The sequence below is a fragment of the Tachyglossus aculeatus genome, chromosome 1 (assembly GCF_015852505.1).
Source record: "Tachyglossus aculeatus isolate mTacAcu1 chromosome 1, mTacAcu1.pri, whole genome shotgun sequence".
Classification (NCBI taxonomy): Eukaryota; Metazoa; Chordata; class Mammalia; order Monotremata; family Tachyglossidae; genus Tachyglossus; species Tachyglossus aculeatus.
The window spans coordinates 28,176,366-28,196,961 of record NC_052066.1 but is presented as its reverse complement, the minus strand read 5'-3'; the positions used below and the strand labels follow the sequence as shown (position 1 = coordinate 28,196,961).

Below are 20,596 nucleotides of genomic sequence, written 5' to 3'. Positions count from 1 at the left end.
TTTGAACCCATGCCCTCTGACTCCAAAGCCCGGGCTCTTTCCACTGAGCCACGCTGCGGCCTGGGATTCAGAAGGTCGTGGCTCCTAATCCAAGCTAAGCGCTTAGTACAGTGCTCTGCACACAGTAAGCACTCAATAAATACGATTGATAATCCCAGCTCTGCCACTTGTCTGCTGGGTGACCTTGGGCAAGTCACTTAACCTCTCTATGCCCCAGTGACCTTATCTGAGAAATGGGGATTAAGAATGTGAGCCCCACGTGGGAAGGGGATTGTATCCAAACTGATTAAGGTGTATGTACCCCAGCGCTCAGAACAGCGCCCAAGGCCACACGGCAGGGAAGTGGCAGAGCTTGGAATCGGAACGCAGGGAAGTGGCAGATCTTGGAATCGGAACCCAGGTCCTCCGGTTCCCACGCCCATGCTCTTTCCACGGCTTCTCCGTGACTGGTGACAGAATGTCAAAGGGCCGGAAAAGATGCCCTGTTTTATGCGTGTTAGCCAAGCGTGAATATGAGCAAGACACTCTCCCTCAGACACACTCACCAATAATAATAATAATAATGGCATTTATTAAGCGCTTACTATGTGCAAAGCACTGTTCTAAGCGCTGGGGAGTTTACAAAGTGATCAGGTTGTCCCACAGGGGGCTCACAGTCTTCATCCCCATTTTACGGATGAGGGAACTGAGGTCCAGAGAAGTGAAGTGACATCACCATCATCATCATCATCATCATCATCAATCGTGTTTATTGAGCGCTTACTGTGTGCAGAGCACTGTACTAAGCGCTTGGGAAGTGTGACATGCCCACAGTCACACAGCTGACAAGTGGCGGAGCCGGGATTTGAACCCATGACCTCTGACTCCAAAGCCCGGGCTCTTTCCACTGAGCCATGCTGCTTCACCAATGGCAGGGTCACCTGCAAACCAAAGGACAACTCTACTCCAACGGCCTCCATAGGGCCTCCACTCTTGGAACGACTTCATACAAACGCCGTCTTTCTAGACACTTTCTTTTTTTCTCTCGCAAGACCTAGCCACGTCCACGCCAGACTTCAAGGATGCTTGTTTTTCTGACCTTAAAAACAGATATTTGCAGCGATCTGTAAAGGAAATGCCACAGCTTCACCGTCACGCCGACCTTAACTTCCCCTTCACTTTTGGCCTTTTGTATTCAAATTGCTAATCTTCCTTTCAAAACATGGAAATAGCTTCGGCGGACATTATCCAGATCTGAAGTACAATGGAAAGGAACCTATTCTTACCTCTCTTCTCCCTAAGATAGCTTCAAGAAGGGTTAACTGTAAATTAAACTGTTTATTTCATGAATAAGGTAAAAAAAAAATCTAGATCTTGAAGCATCCTGTTATCAGTTTAATATTTTCAGCTAGTAAAGCTCCATTGCTACAGCATCATTATGTTAAATGGCAAAATAAAAATTCTATGCAAAAGATTATTGCTAGAATCCCTAAGTCAATCAATTGTATTTATTGAGCGCTTACTGTGTGCACAGCACTATACTAGGCACTTAAACAATAAATAGGGCAGTTTAAAACAAAAAATATTTCTAAAAATGGCTGGGTGGCTTTTTTGTGTCTTTTCTTATGGTATTTGTTTAGACTGTGAGCCCACTGTTGGGTAGGGACTGTCTCTATATGTTGCCAACTTGTACTTCCCAAGCGCTTAGTACAGTGCTCTGCACACAGTAAGCGCTCAATAAATACGACTGATTGATTGATTGATTGTTAAGTGTTTACTTTGTGCAAGGCATATTCCTAAGCGCTGGGGTAGATATTGTACTTCTCAAGTGCTTAGTACAGTGTTCTGCACACACTAAGTGCTCAATAAATATGACTGACTGAATGAATATAAGGACCTGTATATATGTATATATGTTTGTACATATTCATTACTCTATTTATTTATTTATTTTACTTGTACATATCTATTCTATTTATTTTATTTTGTTAGTATGCTTGGTTTTGTTCTCTGTCTCCCCCTTTTAGACTGTGAGCCCACTGTCGGGCAGGGACTGTCTCTATATGTTGCCAACTTGTACTTCCCAAGCACTTAGTACAGTGCTCTGCACACAGTAAGCGCTCAATAAATACGATTGATTGATTGATTGATATCAGGTAGGAACCAGTACATATCCCACATGTGGCTCATAGTCTTAATCCTTATGGGCATGGAACGTGTCTATTAATTCTGTTGTATTGCACTCTCCCAAGCGCACAGCAGAATGCTCTGCACATAGTTAGCGCTCAATCAATACTACTGATTAATATGGATAATAATAACAATAAGGATTGTAGTATTTGTTAAACTCCTGGTACTATACTAAGTGCTGGGGTGAACACAAGCAAACTGGGTTGGATACAGTCCCTGTCCCACGTGGGGCTCACGGTCTCAAACCCCGTAACTGAGGCCGAGAGGAGTGAAGTGACATAACCAAGGTCACACAGCAGACACTTGAGAGGCAGGATTAGAACCCATGACCTCCTAACACCCAGGTCCACGCTCTAGCTACTAGGCCATGCTGCTTTTCTATTGATTGATGAGGGAACTGAGGCCTAAAGAAGTGAAGTCACCTGACCAAGGTCACAGAGCAGACAAGCAGCGGAGCCGGGATAAGAACCCAGATCCTCTGATTCCCAAGAGGACGTTCCTAAGAACTTGCGCTGAAATCCAAGGCAAATGGTGACCAGAGGCCTGGATGGGGGGGCATCCGTGAGGGCTGCTGTTGGGCCGGGGGACGACCACAGGGCTCGGGAATCAGCAGCCCTGGGTTCATGCCATCTGCGGCGAAGGACTCTGACTAAAAAACCACCTAGAGCACTCTTGGAGGTGGATCAGTCCATTCATTCATTCATTCATTCATTCAATCGTATTTATTGAGCGCTTACTGTGTGCAGAGCACTGGACTAAGCGCTTGGGAAGTACAAGTTGGCAACATACAGAGATGGTCCCTACCCAACAGCGGGCTCACAGTCTAGAAGGGGGGGACAGACAACAAAACATATTCACAAAATAAAATAAATAGAATAAATACGTACGAGTAAAATAAATAGAGTAATAAATATGCACAAACATATATACATATATACAGGTGATGTGGGGAGGGGAAGGAGGTAAGGCGGGGGGGATGGGGAGGAAGAGAGGAAAAATGGGGCTCAGTCTGGGAATTAACTCGTACCTACCCCAGAATGTAGAACAGTGTTTGATACATAGTAAGGGCTAAACAAGTACAATTATTATTGTAATATTAATCAATCAATCAATCAATTGTATTTATTGAGCGCTTACTGTGTGCACAGCACTGGACTAAGTGCTTGGGAAGTACAAGTTGGCAACATATAGAGACAGTGCCTACCCAACAGTGGGCTCACGGTCTAAAACGGGGAGACGGAGAACAAAACCAAACGTACTAACAAAATAAAATAGAATAGATATGTACAAGTAAAATAAATAGAGTAATAAATATGTACAAACATATATACATATATACAGGTGCTGTGGGGAGGGGAAGGAGGTAAGATGGGGGGGATGGGGAGGAGGAGAGGAAAAAGGGGGCTCAGACTGGGAATTAACTTGTATCTATCCCAGAACGTAGAACAGTGTTTGGTACATAGTAAGGGCTTAACAAGTACAATTATTATTGTAATATTACTACTCTCCAATCAATCAATCAATCGTATTTATTGAGCGCTTACTGTGTGCAGAGCACTCTCCACCACGGTAAACATGCGGAACCCATTCTCACATGAAGACAGGCCTAAGAATAAGAAGCCACAGGGTCTAGTGGTAAGAACCCGAGCCCAGGAGTCAGAGGACTTGGGTTCTGACCCTTTCTCTACCACTTGTCTGCTGTGTGATATTGGGCAAGTCACCTACGTTCATTCAATCGTATTTATTGAGCGCTTACTGCGTGCACAGCACTGTACTAAGCGCTTGGGAAGTACACGTTGGCAACATACAGAGATGGTCCCTACCCAACAACGGGCTCACAGGTCCAGCGGGAACCCTCCAAAAAACCCCTGGCTACCACGGGCCTGTGCCTCAGTTTCCTCATCTGCAAAATGGGGATTAAGACTGTGAGCCCCCGGTGGGACAACCTGATTACCCTGTATCTCCCCCAGTGCTTGGCGCATAGCAAGCGCTTAACAAATACCTCCATTATTATGATTATCATTATTAACTAAGGTAACCGCCTGCTGGATGACAGAACCCCAGCCCAGCGCCAGCACCATAAATGGGTCCTGCATTCATTCATTCATTCAATCGTATTCATTCATTCATTTATATTTATTGAGCGCTGACTGTGTGCAGAGCACTGTACTAAGCGCTTGGGAAGTACAAGTTGACAACATATAAAGACGGTCCCTATCCAACAGTGGGCTCACAGTCTAGAAGTGGGCTCACAGTCCTCCCCAGAGCTTAGAACAGTGCTTTGCACATAGTAAGCGCTTAACAAATACCATCATTATTATTCTGAAGTCAGTTGGAGGTCAGAGGTCATTGTGGGGGGGGTCAGCCGGTGATCCTGACGGGGTGGTGGGTGGGGTTGGAGGTCATTGGTCTTTGGGGGGGTGGTCAGCCGGTGATCCGGTATTTATTGAGTGCTTACTGTGTGCAGAGCACTGTACTAAGCACTTGGGAAGTACAAGTTGGAAACATATAGAGACGGTCCCTACCCAACAACGGGCTCACAGTCTAGAAGGTAAATTGATCGATCATCAATCTGTCGCATTTATTGAGTGTTTCCTGTGTGCAGGGCACTGTACTAAGCTCTCGGGCGAGCACCATACAACAGAGTTGGTAGACACGTTCTCTGCTTACAACGAGCTCACAGTCTAGAGGGAGAGAAAGACATGAATATGAACAAATTACGGATATGGACTAAGTGCTGTGGGGTTGAAGGAGGGGAGAATATAGGGCAAAAATCCAAATGCAAGGGGGATGTAGAAGGGAATGGGAGAAGGGGAAATGAGGGCTTAGTCGGGGAAGGCCTTTTGGAGGAGATGTGCTTTTAATAGGGCTTTGGAAGTGGGGAGAGTGATCATCTGCTGGATGATGAAGGGGATGGGGAGTCCCAGGCCGGAGACAGGCTGTAGGAGAGCGGTCAGTGACGAGACAGACGAGATCAAGGTGCTGTGAGTAGGATGGCATTAGGGGAGCAAAGTGTGAGGGCTGGGCTGTAGCAGGAAATCAGAGAAGTCAGGTAGGAAGGAAGGGGATTGATTGCTTTAACCCCAATGGTAAGGTGTTTCTACTTGATATAGAGGTGGATGGGCAACCACTAGAGGTTCTTGAGAAGCGGGGAAGCAAGAACTGAATGGTTTTGCAGAAAAATGATCCAGGCGGCGGAGCGGACTTACGGATTGAAGTGGGGAGAGGCAGGAGACAGGGAGGTCAACCGGGAGGCCGATGCAGTGATCAAGGCAGGATGGGATAAGGAATCGGAGAGGCTTTGTGTCCACTCTGTAATGCGCTTCCCCCGCCCTTCCTGTCTGCCCACCCATCCGTGGCGCTCCCCGCCCTGGCAGAACACAACGGTAGGGAAGAGCAAACGGGATCAGCTCCTCGCAAACCCCTATAACGAAAATCAATCCCTGAGGCCGGCATCTCAGGACAGAGGCTCGTTCAGCCGTTTGACGGGAGACTCCACCATCACCATCAAAACGAACTCGTAGTGCACTGGTGTTTTTGGACAACTTCCCTTTCTACGGTGAATAAGACCTTCCGATATTGAAAACAAGGCTAAATGAGTATTGTTCACTATTCTTTCTTTTAGAGAGTATGACATAATAACTATTCCAGGCCCGTCGAGGGGCCATAAATTACAAGCATTGGACCAAAATGAAAACTGCCACCGGAAAGAATGCAATATGTTCACCCTTTGACAGAAGGTTCCATTACCATGATCAAAATGAACTCTAACTCCACTGGTGATTTTTAAACAACTTATCCCTTCTACAATGAATAAGATATTTCAATGATGAAAGCAAGGCTAAATGACTATTGTTTAGGATTTTTTTTAAAACAGTATTACATAATAGCTATTCCAGGTCTGTCAGAGGGCCATAAATCACTAGCAACTATGGAAAAAGTTCCGACCAAAATGAAAACTAAAAGAAATGCAACAAGCCCTCCATTTTCCCATCTGCAACAGTCCCTGGAGCCATTATTTCAGGGGCTGGAAGCAGAGGGACGGTCCCAGCAGAAGTTCCAGGGAGCTGGAATCTGCACCGCTTCTCTGAGCACAGCTGGAAGTCCAAGGAAGCAGCCCAAGAAGGGGAGAGTTCCAGAGGACGCCCAATTCCCAGGGTTCGTGGTGTTCCCAAACACCTCCGAGAACTCTCCTCGGCCCCGTCTATGGGAGGCAGGGGCATTTCATGTGCCCAGTTCATAACAGCATAGAAACCTTAATTTGGTCAATCATCATCATCATCAATCGTATTTATTGAGCGCTTACTATGTGCAGAGCACTGTACTAAGCGCTTGGGAAATACAAGTTGGCAACATATAGAGACAGTCCCTACCCAACATTGGGCTCACAGTCTAAAAGGGGGAGACAGAGAACAAAACCAAACATACTAACAAAATAAAATAAATAGAATAGATATGTACGAGTAAAATAAATAGAGTAATAAATATGTACAAACATATATACATGTATACAGGTGCTGTGGGGAAGGGAAGGAGGTAAGATGGGGGGATGGAGAGGGGGACGAGGGGGAGAGGAAGGAAGGGGCTCAGCCTGGGAAGGCCTCCAGTCATTAACAGGGGGGAAAGGAAGCTTCCTGGATCCAAATAACACGCCTAAAAACTAAAAGACTGGAAATGACCGACACTACCTATCATGGTGAGATTGTCTAACTTCCTTACCTGAGGAGAATAAAGCAGATATTAAGAATGAAGTCTGATGAAGGGAGTTGTCCATTCTGGTTTGAAATCTACATTGGACCACTTATGTAAGATGAGAGGGAAATCACTTGAAAGGCTCTTACCTTTGACTGTTTTCACAAACGCTTGCTTTTCTTTGTTGGGATCTTTCTCATCAATTAAGATTCCCAGGAAGATACGTCCAAATGTCCCTAAATTGGAAGAACATAAAGAACAACATTAGTCTGCGATCATGATGGCAGCAGCAGAGGTCTTGGATTTTGACACTTTAGACGTTTCGAAACTGAAGCACAGTAGAAAAGCAGCAGAAGGGGTTTCTGATACTGGACTTGAGAGGGAAAAGTGACATTCAATCACTGCTCTTTATTGAGCGCTTACTGTGTGCACAGCACAACACAGCAGAATTAGCAGACAAGTTCCCTGCCCACGAAGAGCTTCGAGTCTACAGTCCCTGACTTTACATACGAACGATACGTCACACTCCATCCACCTACAGAGGCTGTTCTGGGAGCATATCGTTTCTGCACCTGTTGTGTGCATGTTGTGTGCATGTTGGGAATGAATGAACGAAATGTTTGCTCGGTAACCTGTGGCCCTTTATGCGACCCCATCCCTCCAGGTCACGCGCCCCGACGGGTCTTCGTTTTGTCTTTGCTAAATGAAAACAGCATAGAGGTCAGACTGACGGCATGATACCCGAAAATGTCATGGTTCACTATGAAGCCACAGACTTTAAAAATCCATGAGGCACTCACACATCCCCCTTCCAGTTCCATGGCACTTATGTACATATCATCAACCATCAATCGTATTTATTGAGCGCTTACTGTGTGCAGAGCACTGTACTAAGCGCTTGGCAAGTACAAGTTGGCAACATATAGAGACAGTCCCTACCCAACAGTGGGCTCACAGTCTAAAAGACTGTAATCATTTATATTAATCTGTAATTATATATATTAACGTCTGTCTCCCCCTCTAGATTGTCAGTTCACCGTGGGCAAGGAATGTGGCTGTTTATGAGAAGCAGCGTGGCTCAGCGGAAAGAGCCCGGGCTTGGGAGTCAGAGGTCATGGGTTCAAATCCTGGCTCTGCCAATGGTCAGCTGTGTGACTTTGGGCAAGTCACTTCACTTCTCTGGGCCTCAGTTACCTCATCTGGAAAATGGGGATTAAGACTGTGAGCCCGACATGGGACAACCTGATCACTTTGTATCCTCCCCAGTGCTTAGAACAGTGCTTTGCACATAGTAAGCGCTTAACAAACACCAACATTATCATTATTTTTATTGTTGTATTATACTCTTTCAAGTGCTTTAATACAGTGCTCTGCACACAGCAAATGCTCAGAAAATACAAGTGGCTGACTGACATCTAACTTGTGCCAGTAAGACAATGGTCTAAAACTAGCCTAGCCTAGGGCATTCTGTGAGCCCACTGTTGGGTAGGGACTGTATATGTTGCCAACTTGTACTTCCCAAGCGCTTAGTACAGTGCTCTGCACACAGTAAGTGCTCAATAAATACGATTGATGATGATAACATCAGGGGGGGATGCCTCCTGTCTTCCCCCCGCCCCCTAAAAATGTGAGCCCTGAGTGGGACAGGGACTGTGTCCAATCTGATTACCTTGTATCTTACCCTAGCACTTGATTCAATCATTCATTCAATCGTATGTACTGAGCACTTACTGTGTAGAGAGCATTGTACTAAGCGCTTGGGAGAGTACTATTTGAGCGCACTGTTGGGTAGGGACCGTCTCTATATGTTGCCAACTTGCACTTCCCAAGCACTTAGTACAGTGCTCTGCACACAGTAAGTGCTCAATAAATATGATTGAATGAATGAATGAATACTATACAACAAAGCCCCACTGAGAGCTCACCTCCTCCAGGAGGCCTTCCCAGACAGCCCCCTCCTTCCTCTCCCCCCCCATCCCCCCCACCTTACCTCCTTCCCCTCCCCACAGCACCTGTATATATTTTTGTACAGATTTATAACTCTATTTATTTTCCTTGTACATATTTACTATTCTATTTATTTTATTTTGTTAATAGGTTTTGTTCTGTTGTCTGCCTCCCCCTTCTAGACTGTGAGCCCGCTGTGGGGGAGGGACCGTCTCTAGATGTTGCCAACTTGGACTTCCCAAGCACTTAGAACAGTGCTCTGCACACAGTAAGCGCTCAATAAATACGACTGAATGAATGAATGAACAATAAAAGACTCATTCCCTGCTCACACTGATCTTACAGTCTAGAGGGGAGGAGACAGACACTGATATAAATAAATTACACATATGTACATACGTGTTGTGGGGCGGGGAGGGGGCTGGAAGGCCTTCCCAGACTGAGCCCCCTTTTTCCTCTCCTCCTCCCGTCCTCACCACCCCCGCGCCTTCCCCCCTTCCCCACTTGTAATATATTTGTAAATATTTATCACTTTATTTTACGTGTACATATTTACTACTCTGTTTTATTAATGATGTGCATAGAGCTATAATTCTATTCATTCTGACGGTTTTGACACCTGTCTACTTGTTTTGTTTTGTTGTCTGTCTCCCCCTTCTAGACTGTGAGCCCGTTGTTGGGTAGGGACCGTCTCTGAGCAGCGTGGCCCAGTGGAAAGAGGCCGGGCTTGGGAGTCAGAGGTCATGGGTTTCTAATCCCGGCTCCGCTGCTTGTCAGCGTGTGACCTTGGGCAAGTCACTTCACTTCTGTGCCTCAGTTACCTCATCTGTAACATGGGGATTAAGACTGTGAGCCTCCTGTGGGACAACCTGATCACCTTGTATTCTCCCCAGCGCTTAGAACAGTGCTTTGCACATAGTAAGCGCTTAACAAATGGCATTATTATTATTATTATTATTATTACTTCCCAAGCACTTAGTACAGTGCTCTGCGCACAGTAAGCGCTCATTTATTTTACTTGTACATACTGTATTAATTTTATTTTGTTAATATGTTTTGTTTTGTTCTCTGTTTCCCCCTTCTAGACTGTGAGCCCACTGTTGGGTAGGGACCGTCTCTATATGTTGCCAACTTGTACTTCCCAAGCGCTTAGTACAGTGCTCTGCACACAGTAAGCGCTCAATAAATACGATTGATGATGATGTGCTAATATGTGTGTGTGTGCGCGCCTGTGTGTACACGAATATTCTAGACTGCGAGCCCATCGCTGGGTAGGAATTGTCTCTGTTGCCAAGCGCTTAGTCCAATGCTCTGCACACAGTAAGCGCTCAATAAATATGACTGAATGAATGAATGCAGAGATTAAAGAACAGGAGGACAGAAAATTCCCAGAAAAATAAACTTCTCTGAAGGGCAAATGAAATAAGTAGCATGAGCTATCTGTTGTGTGGAACTCTTATGACAGGACAATGGGAAAATCGTAGCTCTGGCCATTGTGTATCCAATGGGGACACTCCTTTCTAGCTTTCAATAACTGGGCTCTCCTCCTGGGCGCAACACAGGTGCCTCACTCTGCCTGGAGAATATCGGAAATTGGATATTCCCCCCCTCTCCATCCCCCACATTTTACCTCCTTCCCTTCCCCACAGCACCCGTATATATGTTTGAATATATTTATTACTCTATTTATTCACTTATTTATTTTACTTGTACATATCTATTCTATTATTTTATTTTGTTAATATGTTTGGTTTTGTTCTCTATCTCCCCTTTTAGACTGTGAGCCCACTGTTGGGTAGCGACCGTCTCTATATGTTGCCAACTTGTACTTCCCAAGCGCTTAGTCCAGTGCTCTGCACACAGTAAGCGCTCAATAAATACGACTGATTGATTGATTGATATCTTACCACCATCTCAACCTGACGCTAGGAAAACATAAATCTAGCCTTCCCCTAAATGCCTACCCTCAGCCCAACTTCCAACTTTGGATATGTGATGTTACCTTCGCTTGGGCAACAGAATGGGAATTCCTGTTCATGTTGAAAAAAAAAGTTAATCAATTAATGGTATTTACTGAGTGCTTACTGTGTCCAGAGCACTGTCCTGAGCGCTTGGGAGAGTACAACAGAACCAAGTTGACGGAACCATTCCCAACCCTAGAAAAATTTGGGCATTCGGTTTTCCCCACGTACAGTAAAGGGGAAGGTCAAATCCTGCCCATTTTACTTCCTTTATAGCACTCACAATCATCTCTTTTTTTCCTACCAAGCAAATCTGTAGTCACGATGCTAGAAGACAGTAGGAAAGAAGACATTTAGATTTCTTCAACCTTCCTTTCAATGGCTTCTCTGCTTCCCATTTTGTAGAATTTTCTCTTGTTCTCTTTACACTAGCCAGCTCAAAAATACATTCTCTTAGGGGTATTCTGTATTAATTTAAAGACAGAAAAAGGGACTTCTCGGTATTGTTACTGGAAGTCTGTTTCTTGGAGTCTCTGAAAGCTATTAATAGCAGGGTTCCATAAACGCATTTGGTTGAATTCAGCACAACGAGATGAAAGATAGAAATCCGTACAAGGCCAAACTATAAAAAGAAAAAAAGCCTCCAACAAAGCTGAAGGAAAATATTTCCTTTCTTTTGTGAGTTCGCTCATCCGTGACCTGTTTGCTGAACATTTCACTTCGTCAAAATACTGTGACAGTCAAGTCACTGGGCTTTCAGTTCACAGTCTCTATTTTGACAGAGATGATAAGGGTCGGCCAAGATAAATTACAAAGGAACACAGACGCCCCATATTGTAAAAGCCCCTCTTTCCAGAAATCTCTGGCAGGGGAACGAGACGGCAATTTGAACGTATTCAGTTGCACCTAATCAGCTCTTAGCTGAGTGAAAGGGCTCTCTGAATAAACCTGCGAGAAACCTGACCCTAAGGTTTCAAAGGGAAAAATGGATCCCCTTCCAAGGTCTAGAAACATTGCTGAAAATCTGGGACGATGTGGGCTTTTCCTGTATTCCGCGTCTCCGCTTGCAACTCTGTTGGGCTAATTCTGGTGTATTGTGCTCTCCCAAGCACTTAACACAGTGTGCTGCACAGAGTAAGCACTCAGTAAATATCACTGATTGATTGGTCACTTCACCACTACTTCTTTAATGAGTGGGGCACTGTAGTTTTCAGAACCACGCCTGACTTTTTCCCATTTCTATTCAGAAGGGTCCCTAAACAGTCCGACTTAATGCCGACTTAATGCCTGGATTCGAATCCCAGCCCCAGAGCAAGTCACTTAATCCCTCTGACCCTGAGTTTCCTCATCTGTCAAGTGGGAATAAATAACTGCTAAGCCCCATGTGGGATAGGGACTGTGGCTGATCTCATAACCGTTTAGCTACTCCAATACTTAATGTGTGACCTTGGGCAAGTCCCTTAACTTCTCCGAGCCTCAGTTCCCTCATCTGAATTTCCCCACGGAAATTCTCGTCGGTTTCTCATTTCTGCCGGTGTCCCAGGAATGCAGGGGTGGCTGCCAAACCGGTAATGCGGGGGGGGCTACCAAACCATTCTTTCGTGTTTGCTTTTTGCGTGGCATTTGTTAAGCGGCGCGGCTCAGCGGAAAGAGCCCGGGCTTTGGAGTCCGAGGTCACGGGTTCGAATCCCGGCTCCGCCACACGTCTGCTGTGTGACCTTGGGCAAGTCACTTAACTTCTCTGAGCCTCAGTGACCTCATCTGTAAAATGGGGATGAAGACTGTGAGCCCCACGTGGGACAACTTGATCACATTATATCCCCCCCAGCGCTCTGCACATAGTAAGCGCTTAACAAATGCCGTCACTATTATTATTATTAAGCACTTACTACGTGCCAGGCACGTAGGAGGCCTTCCCAGACTGAGCCCCTTCCTTCCTCTCCCCTTCTTCCCCCTCTCCATCCCCCCATCTTACCTCCTTCCCTTCCCCACAGCACCTGTATATACGTATATATGTTTGTACATACTTATTACTCTATTTATTCATTTATTTTACTTGTACATATCTATCCAATTTATTTTATTTTGTTAGTATGTTTGGTTTTGTTCTCTGTCTCCCCCTTTTAGACTGTGAGCCCACTGTTGGGTAGGGACTGTCTCTATATGTTGCCAATTTGTACTTCCCAAGCGCTTAGTACAGTGCTCTGCACATAGTAAGCGCTCAATAAATACGACTGATGATGATGATGATGACTGGACTAAGCGCTGGGGGGGATACAAGCTAATCAAGACGGACAGGGTCCGTGTCCCACACGGGGCTCACAGTCTTAATCCCCACTTTTACAGATGAGGGAACCGTGGCCCAGAGAAGTGAAATGACTAGCCCAAGGTCACACAGCTGACAAGTGGCAGAGCTGGGATCTGAACCCAGGGCCTTCTGAGCCCCAGGCCTGGGCTCCATCCACTAGGCCACGTTGCTTCTCAGTTTCTGATCCCTGCCAAATGTCACAGTAATGCAGGGACAGCTACCCAACCGTTTCCATGGTATCTGAATTACTCACACACATAATGCCCATTTATTTACATCTTAAATACGTATCTGCACATTCAATCACCTGTTCAACTGCTTCATCCTGGTCAGTGCTTTCTGTTTTATACTCTATACTAGTTGTTCTCTCAGCTTTCACATCACCTGTCTCACCCCCTCGACTGTAAAGTCCTTGTGACGAGGGCACATTAGTCTTCCTACCCTGGTAATAACAACAGTATTTATTACGTGCTTATAATAATAATAATAATGGCATTTGTTAAGCGCTTACTATGTGCGGAGCACTGTTCTAAGCGCTGGGGGGGGATACAAGGTGATCAAGTTGTCCCACGTGGGGCTCACAGTCTTAACACCCCCATTTTGCAGATGAGGGAACTGAGGCTCGGAGAAGTTAAGTGACTTCCCCAAGGTCTCACATTAAGTATTGGAGTAGCTAAACGGTTATGAGATCAGCCACAGTCCCTATCCCACGTGGGGCTTAGCAGTTATTTATTCCCACTTGACAGATGAGGAAACTCAGGGTCAGAGGGATTAAGTGACTTGCTCTGGGGCTGGGATTCGAATCCAGGGTCTTCTGAGTCTCGGCATTAAGTCGGACTGTTTAGGGACCCTTCTGAATAGAAAGAGGAAATAACACTCCATCACAGCCTTTGGTTCAGACTCCTCCTATCCCGAAGCTCTTAAGAGAGCACCTGTGTGTCCTCATTCCTTTTGAATAATCACAATAATAATTACGGTACGTGTTAAGCGCTTACTATACGCCAAGCACTGTTCTAAGCGCTGGGATAGATACAAATTAATCAGGTTGGATAAAGTCCCTGTCTCATATGGGGCTCGCGCTTTTAATCCCCCTTTTACAGATGAAGTTACTGAGGCACAGAGAAGTGAAGGGACATGCCCCAGCTCACACAGAAGACCCGTGGTGGGGCCGGAATTAGAACCCAGGTCCTTCTGATTCCCAGGCCTGGGCTCTATCCACTAAGCCACGCTGCTTCGTTTTCCAAGGTGGAAATGACCACCGTACAGTGCTCTGCACATAGTAAGCGCTCAATAAATACGATTGATGATGATGATGACCACCAGCCTGAGTCCATTCAAAAATATTCTACTTTTCTAGAATCCATCAGCCTTCCCAGAGCACGGGGAAGCCAGCAAAACCTGCCACACTTTATTGTGAGAGAAAAACTAGCACCTTCCAGAGTTTGGGCATCTGACTTTATGTTGTAAAACCCCAACCTACTCAACGGCTCAAATAGCATACAGGAAAGCCCCACGTGCACTGGCCCCCACAAAAAATAAATTGATTTAAGGGAAGAGAAACGCTATTTTAGCATAAATAAGTATGGTATCTGTTAAACGCTTACTATGTGCCAGGCACTGTACTAAGCCCTGGGGTGGACACAAGCAAATCGAGTTGGACACAGTCCCTGTCCCACGTGGGGCGCTCAGTCTCAATCCTCATTTTGCAGATGCGGTAACTGAGGCCCAGAGAAGTGAAGTGACTTGACTAAGGTCACACAGCAGACAAGTGGAGGAGCCGGAATTAGAACCCATGACCTTCTGAGTCCCAGGTCCGGGCTCTATCCACTATGCCAAATTAGCCTGAATAGAGAGAAGCAGCGTGGCTCAGTGGAAAAGAGCATGGGCTTTGGAGTCGGAGGCCATGGGTTCAAATCCCGGCTCCACCAATTAATAATGATAAATAATAATGGCATTTATTAAGCACTTACTATGTGCAAAGCACTGTTCTAAGCGCTGGGGAGGTTACAAGGGGATCAGGTTGTCCCACAGGAGACTCACAGTCTTAATCCCCATTTTCCAGATGAGGTAACTGAGGCCCAGAGAAGTGAAGTGACTTGCCCAAAGTCACACAGCTGACAATTGGTGGAGCCGGAATTTGAACCCATGACCTCTGACTCCAAAGCCTGGGTTCTTTCCACTGAGCCACGCTGTTTCTCCTAGTTGTCAGCTGTGAGACTTTGGGCAAGTCACTTAACTTCTCTGTGCCTCAGTTCCCTCATCTGTAAGATGGGGATGAAAGCTGTGAGCCCCCCGTGGGACAACCTGATCACCTTGTAACCTCCCCAGCACTTAGAACAGTGCATTGCACATAGTAAACCCTTAATAAATGATCACCTTGTAACCTCCCCAGCACTTAGAACAGTGCTTTGCACATAGTAAGCGCTTAATAAATGTCATCATCATTACTATTATTATTATAGAGGAGCAGAAACTCTCCTTCTATTTTGCTCACCGAGGCCCCTTCAATCCCCCCGTATCTCCCATAAAGGAGAGTTTAAGAATCTTGATCAGCTCACCCCCTCCTACCAAACCGAGAAGCAGCGTGGCTCAGTGGAAAAGAGCCCGGGCTTTGGAGTCAGAGGTCGTGGGTTCAAATTCCGGCTCTGCGACTTGTCAGCTGTGTGACTTTGGGCAAGTCACTTCACTTCTCTGGGCCTCAGTTCCCCCATCTGTAAAATGGGGATTAAGACTGTGAGCCCCACATGGTACAACCTGATAACCTTGTATCCTCCCCAGTGCTTAGAACAGTGCTTTGCGCATAGTAAGCACTTAACAAATGCCATCATTATTATTATTATTTTTAACCTCCTTAATCTCCAACTCCAATCCAGCCCGCACCCTCCGCTCCTTTCACGCCGGCCTACTCGCTGTTCTTCAAACTCTTCCTTCTGGCCTGGAAATCCTTCCCCCTTCATTCTCTGCACTTTTAAAGCTCTACTAAAATCCCATCTCCTTCAGGAGGTCTTTCATTCATTCGATCGCATTTATTGAGCACTTACTGTGTGCAGAGCACTGTACTAAGCTCTTGGAAGATACAATTTGGCAGCAGATAGAGACAATCCCTACCCAAAAACGGGCTCACAGTCCAGAAGACTTTCCCTGACCACCCCCTCATTTCCCCACCCTCTTTTGCTCTCCCTTCGGCATCACCTACGCACTTCAGCTCATCTCCATTCATTCAATCGCATTTATTGAGCGCCTACTGTGTGCGGAGCACTGTACTAAGTGCTTGGAAAGTACAATTCGGTAACAGATAGAGACAGTCCCTACCCAACAGCGGGCTCACAGTCTCCAGGCTGTGAGCTCGTCGAAAGCAGAGGATTTGTCTGTCTGCTGTTCTACTGTACTCTCCCAAGTGCTTAGTATAGTGCTTTGCACACAGTAAGCGCTCAATAAATACGATTGAATGAATGAGTCTCTGTCCCTTGCTACCAACCCCAAAGCACTTGTTCATTCATTCATTCATTCAATCGCATTTATTGAGCGCTTACTGTGCGCAAAGCACTGTACTAAGCGCTTGGGAGGTACAAGTTGGCAACATATAGAGATGGTCCCTACCCAACAGCGGGCTCACAGTCTGGAAGGGGGGGACAGACAACAAAACAAAACATATTAACAAAATAAACAGAATAAATATGTACAAGCAAAATAGAGTAATAATAATAATACTAATGTTGGTATTTGTTAAGCACTTACTATGTGCAAAGCACTGTTCTAAGCACTGGGGTGGTTACAAGGTGATCAGGTTGTCCCCCGGGGGGCTCACAATTTTAATCCCCATTTTACAGATGAGGTAACTGAGGTGCAGAGAAGTTATGTGACTTGCCCACAGTCACGCAGCTGACAGTTGGCGGAGCTGGGATTTGAACCCATGACCTCTGACTCCAAAGCCCGGGCTCTTTCCACTGAACCACGCTGCTTCTAAATATGTAACGAATCTGTCCAAACATATATACATATATACAGGTGTTGTGGGGAGGGGAAGGAGGTAAGGCGGGGTGGGGGGGGGGGGATGGGAAGGGAGAGGCTTCCTAAGCTCAATAAACTCGATTTGCTTATCGAGCAAATGGTATTTATTGAGAGCTTACTATGTATACAGCATTGTATTGTCTTTTAGACTGTGAGCCCACTGTTGGGTAGCGACTGTCTCTATATGTTGCCAATTTGTACTTCCCAGGCGCTTAGTACAGTGCTCTGCACACAGTAAGCGCTCAATAAATACGATTGATTGATTGTACTAAGCACTTGGGTGAGTACAATACAACAGAGTCAGCAGACATTCCCTGCCCAGCACAAGCTTATGGTCAAGAAGATGATGTCTTTATAGGAACTTATTCTCTACTATCATCATCATCACCAATCATATTTATTGAGCGCTTACTGTGTGCAGAGCACTGTACTAAGCGCTTGGGAAGTACAAGTTGGCAACATATAGAGACAGTCCCTACCCAACAGTGGGCTCACAGTCTAAAAGGGGGAGACAGAGAACAAAACCAAACACACTAACAAAATAAATAGAGTAGATATGTACTACTTCTCCTATGGGCAATTTATATTTTACCGTCTATCTCACCTATTAGCTCTAAGCAGCATGGCTCAGCGGCACGAGTACAGGCTTGGTAATAATAATAATAATGGCATTTATTAAGCGCTTACTATGTGCAAAGCACTGTTCTAAGTGCTGGGGAAGTTACAAGGTGATGAGGTTGTCCCACGGGGGGCTCACAGTCTTCACCCCCATTTTACAGATGAGGTAACTGAGGCACAGAGAAGTGAAGTGACCTGCCCAAAGTCACACAGCTGACAGTTGGCGGAGCCGGGGTTTGAACCCATGACCTCTGACTCCAAAGCCCGGGCTCTTTCCACTAAACCACGCGGAGGTCGTGGGTTCTAATCCCGGCAACGCCACTTGTCAGCTGTGTGACCTTGGGTAAGTCACTTCACTTCTCTGTGCCTCAGATCCCTCACCTGGGAAATGTGGATTAAGACGGTGAGCCCCCCGTGGGACCACCTGATTACCTTGTATCTATCCCAGCGCTCAGAACAGTACTTGGCACATAGTAAGCGCTTAACAAATGCCATCATCATTACTATTATTATTATTATTAGAGCCCGGGCCTGGGAGTCAGATGGTCGTGGGTTCTAATCCTGACTCTGCCACTTGTCCGCTGTGTGACCCTGGGCAAGTCACTTCACTTCTCTGTGCCTCAGTTCCCTCACCTGGGAAATGGGGATGAAGACTGTGAGCCCCACATGGGACAACATGATTACCTTGTTTCTATCCCAGCGCTTAGAACAGTACTTGGCACATAGTAAGCGCTTAGCAAATCGAGTTTATCGAGCTTAGGGAGCCTCCTCCTCCCCCCGGACTTACCTCCTTCCCCTCCCCACACCACCTATATATATGTTTGTACGGATTTATTACTCTATTTATTTTTTTATTTTACTTGTACATATCTATTCTATTTATTTTATTTTGTTAATATGTTTTGTTTTGTTCTCTGTCTCCCCCTTCTAGACCGTGAGCCCACTGTTGGGTAGGGACCGTCTCTATATGTTGCCAACCTGTACTTCCCAAGCGCTTAGTACAGTGCTCTGCACACAGTAAGTGCTCAATAAATACGATTGAATGAATGAATGAACAAATGCCATCATCATTACTATTATTATTATTATTAGAGCTCGGGCCTGGGAGTCAGAAGGTCGTGGGTTCTAATCCTGACTCTGCCACTTGTCCGCTGTGTGACCCTGGGCAAGTCACTTCACTTCTCTGTGCCTCAGTTCCCTCAACTGTAAAATGGGGATTGAGACTGTGAGCCCCATGTGGGACAACTTGTACTTCCCAAGCGCACAGTACAGTGCTCTGCACACAGTAAGCCCCTAATAAATACGACTGAATAAATGAATAACAGGGATTGTGTCCAACCTGATTTGCTTGTATCCATCCCAGCGCTTAGTACAGTGCCTGGCACAAAATAAGGGCTTAACAAATGCCATTATTATTTATTTATTCCTTGAGGGCAATGATAGTGCTTATTAACTCCACTGTACTGTACTCTCCCCGAGTGCTTAGTACAGTGCTCCCAGTTAAACACTCAATAAATACCTCTGATGGATTAGGCAGGGCTTCAATCAGCCTGGGAAAGGAAGGGAGAAGTCACTCCTTCATCAGATTTGCTACATGGTGTTAATCCTCAAACCCCAAACTTCAAAGAAACCTTACACCTGACAAGTCCTTAAGTAGGTGAATGGCTTTATTTCAGAACTTTCCAAAATAGGAGCGCTTTGGAAAAGCCCCTTAGGTGCTTCTTCATTTTTGATTTCCCCAAACTTGTGTGGACGTGCTCTCAAGAGTCCTGGAGTAAGCATAAAACCTAGGTATCCTGGGCACGGGCCCAAGAAACAAAAAGCCTGGAAACCATTGTTTTAAATTCTTGTTTTTAGCTAATGGAGACAAAAGATCTCAAATGGGGAGGAGAAGTGGCATGGCCTGTGAGCCCGTTGTTGGGTAGGGACCGTCTCTATATGTTGCCAACTTGTACTTCCCAGGTGCTTAGTCCAGTGCTTTGCACACAGTAAGCACTTAATAAATGCCATTATTATTATAATGCTCTGCACACAGTAAGCGCTCAATAAATACGATTGAATGAATGAATGAATGAATGAATGAATAGCCCAGTGGAAACAGCCTGGGCGACTGAGAACTTGGGTATTAATCCCAGCTCTACCATTTGCCTGTTGGGTGACCCTGGGCAATAAGTTTACTTCTCTGTGCCTCGGTTTCCTCATCTGTACACTGGGCATTAACCAGTGTGGCTCAGTGGAAAGAGCATGGGCTTTGGAGCAGAAGTCATGGGTTCAAATCCCAGCTCCACCAACTGTCAGCTGTGTGACTCTGGGCAAGTCACTTAACTTCTCTGGGCCTCAGTTACCTCATCTGTAACATGGGGATTGACTGTGAGCCCCCTGTGGGACAACCTGATCACCTTGTAACCTCCCCAGCGCTTAGAACAGTGCTTTGCACATAGTAAGCGCTTAACAAATACCATCATTATTATTATTATTACCCGTTCTCCCTCTCCCTTAGGCTCTGAATCACCCTCAGCGAAGGAACTGTGTCTGACCTGGGTATCTTGTACCTACTCCAGAGCTTAGAAGCATAGAAAGCAATTAACAAATAATAACAATGGTATATCTACCACACTTATTAACATAATCATAATAATCATGATTTTCTATAGGAAACTGTGCAACACAATGATCAGCAGTGATAGGTTCAAGGGCAGTCTGGATAATTCATGGACGAATGATCGATCAATCAATCAACTGTATTTATTGAGCGCTTACTGTGTGCACAGCACTGTACTAAGCGCTTGGGAAGTACAAGGTGGCAACATATAGAGACGGTCCCTGCCCAACAGTGGGCTCACAGTCTAGAAGGGGGAGACAGAGGACAAAACACAATAACAAAATAAAA

At 45.6% G+C, this 20,596-nt stretch overlaps 1 protein-coding gene across 1 annotated transcript in view; it reads right to left on the bottom strand.

Moving 5' to 3' along the window:
- RYK (receptor like tyrosine kinase) overlaps positions 1-20,596 on the bottom strand; it is a 243,138-nt gene that overhangs the window by 84,920 nt on the left and 137,622 nt on the right. The window contains exon 9 of the mRNA XM_038744510.1: positions 7,011-7,097. Within this exon, the coding sequence (XP_038600438.1) occupies positions 7,011-7,097 (87 nt within the window). The remainder of the gene's footprint in view (positions 1-7,010; positions 7,098-20,596) is intronic.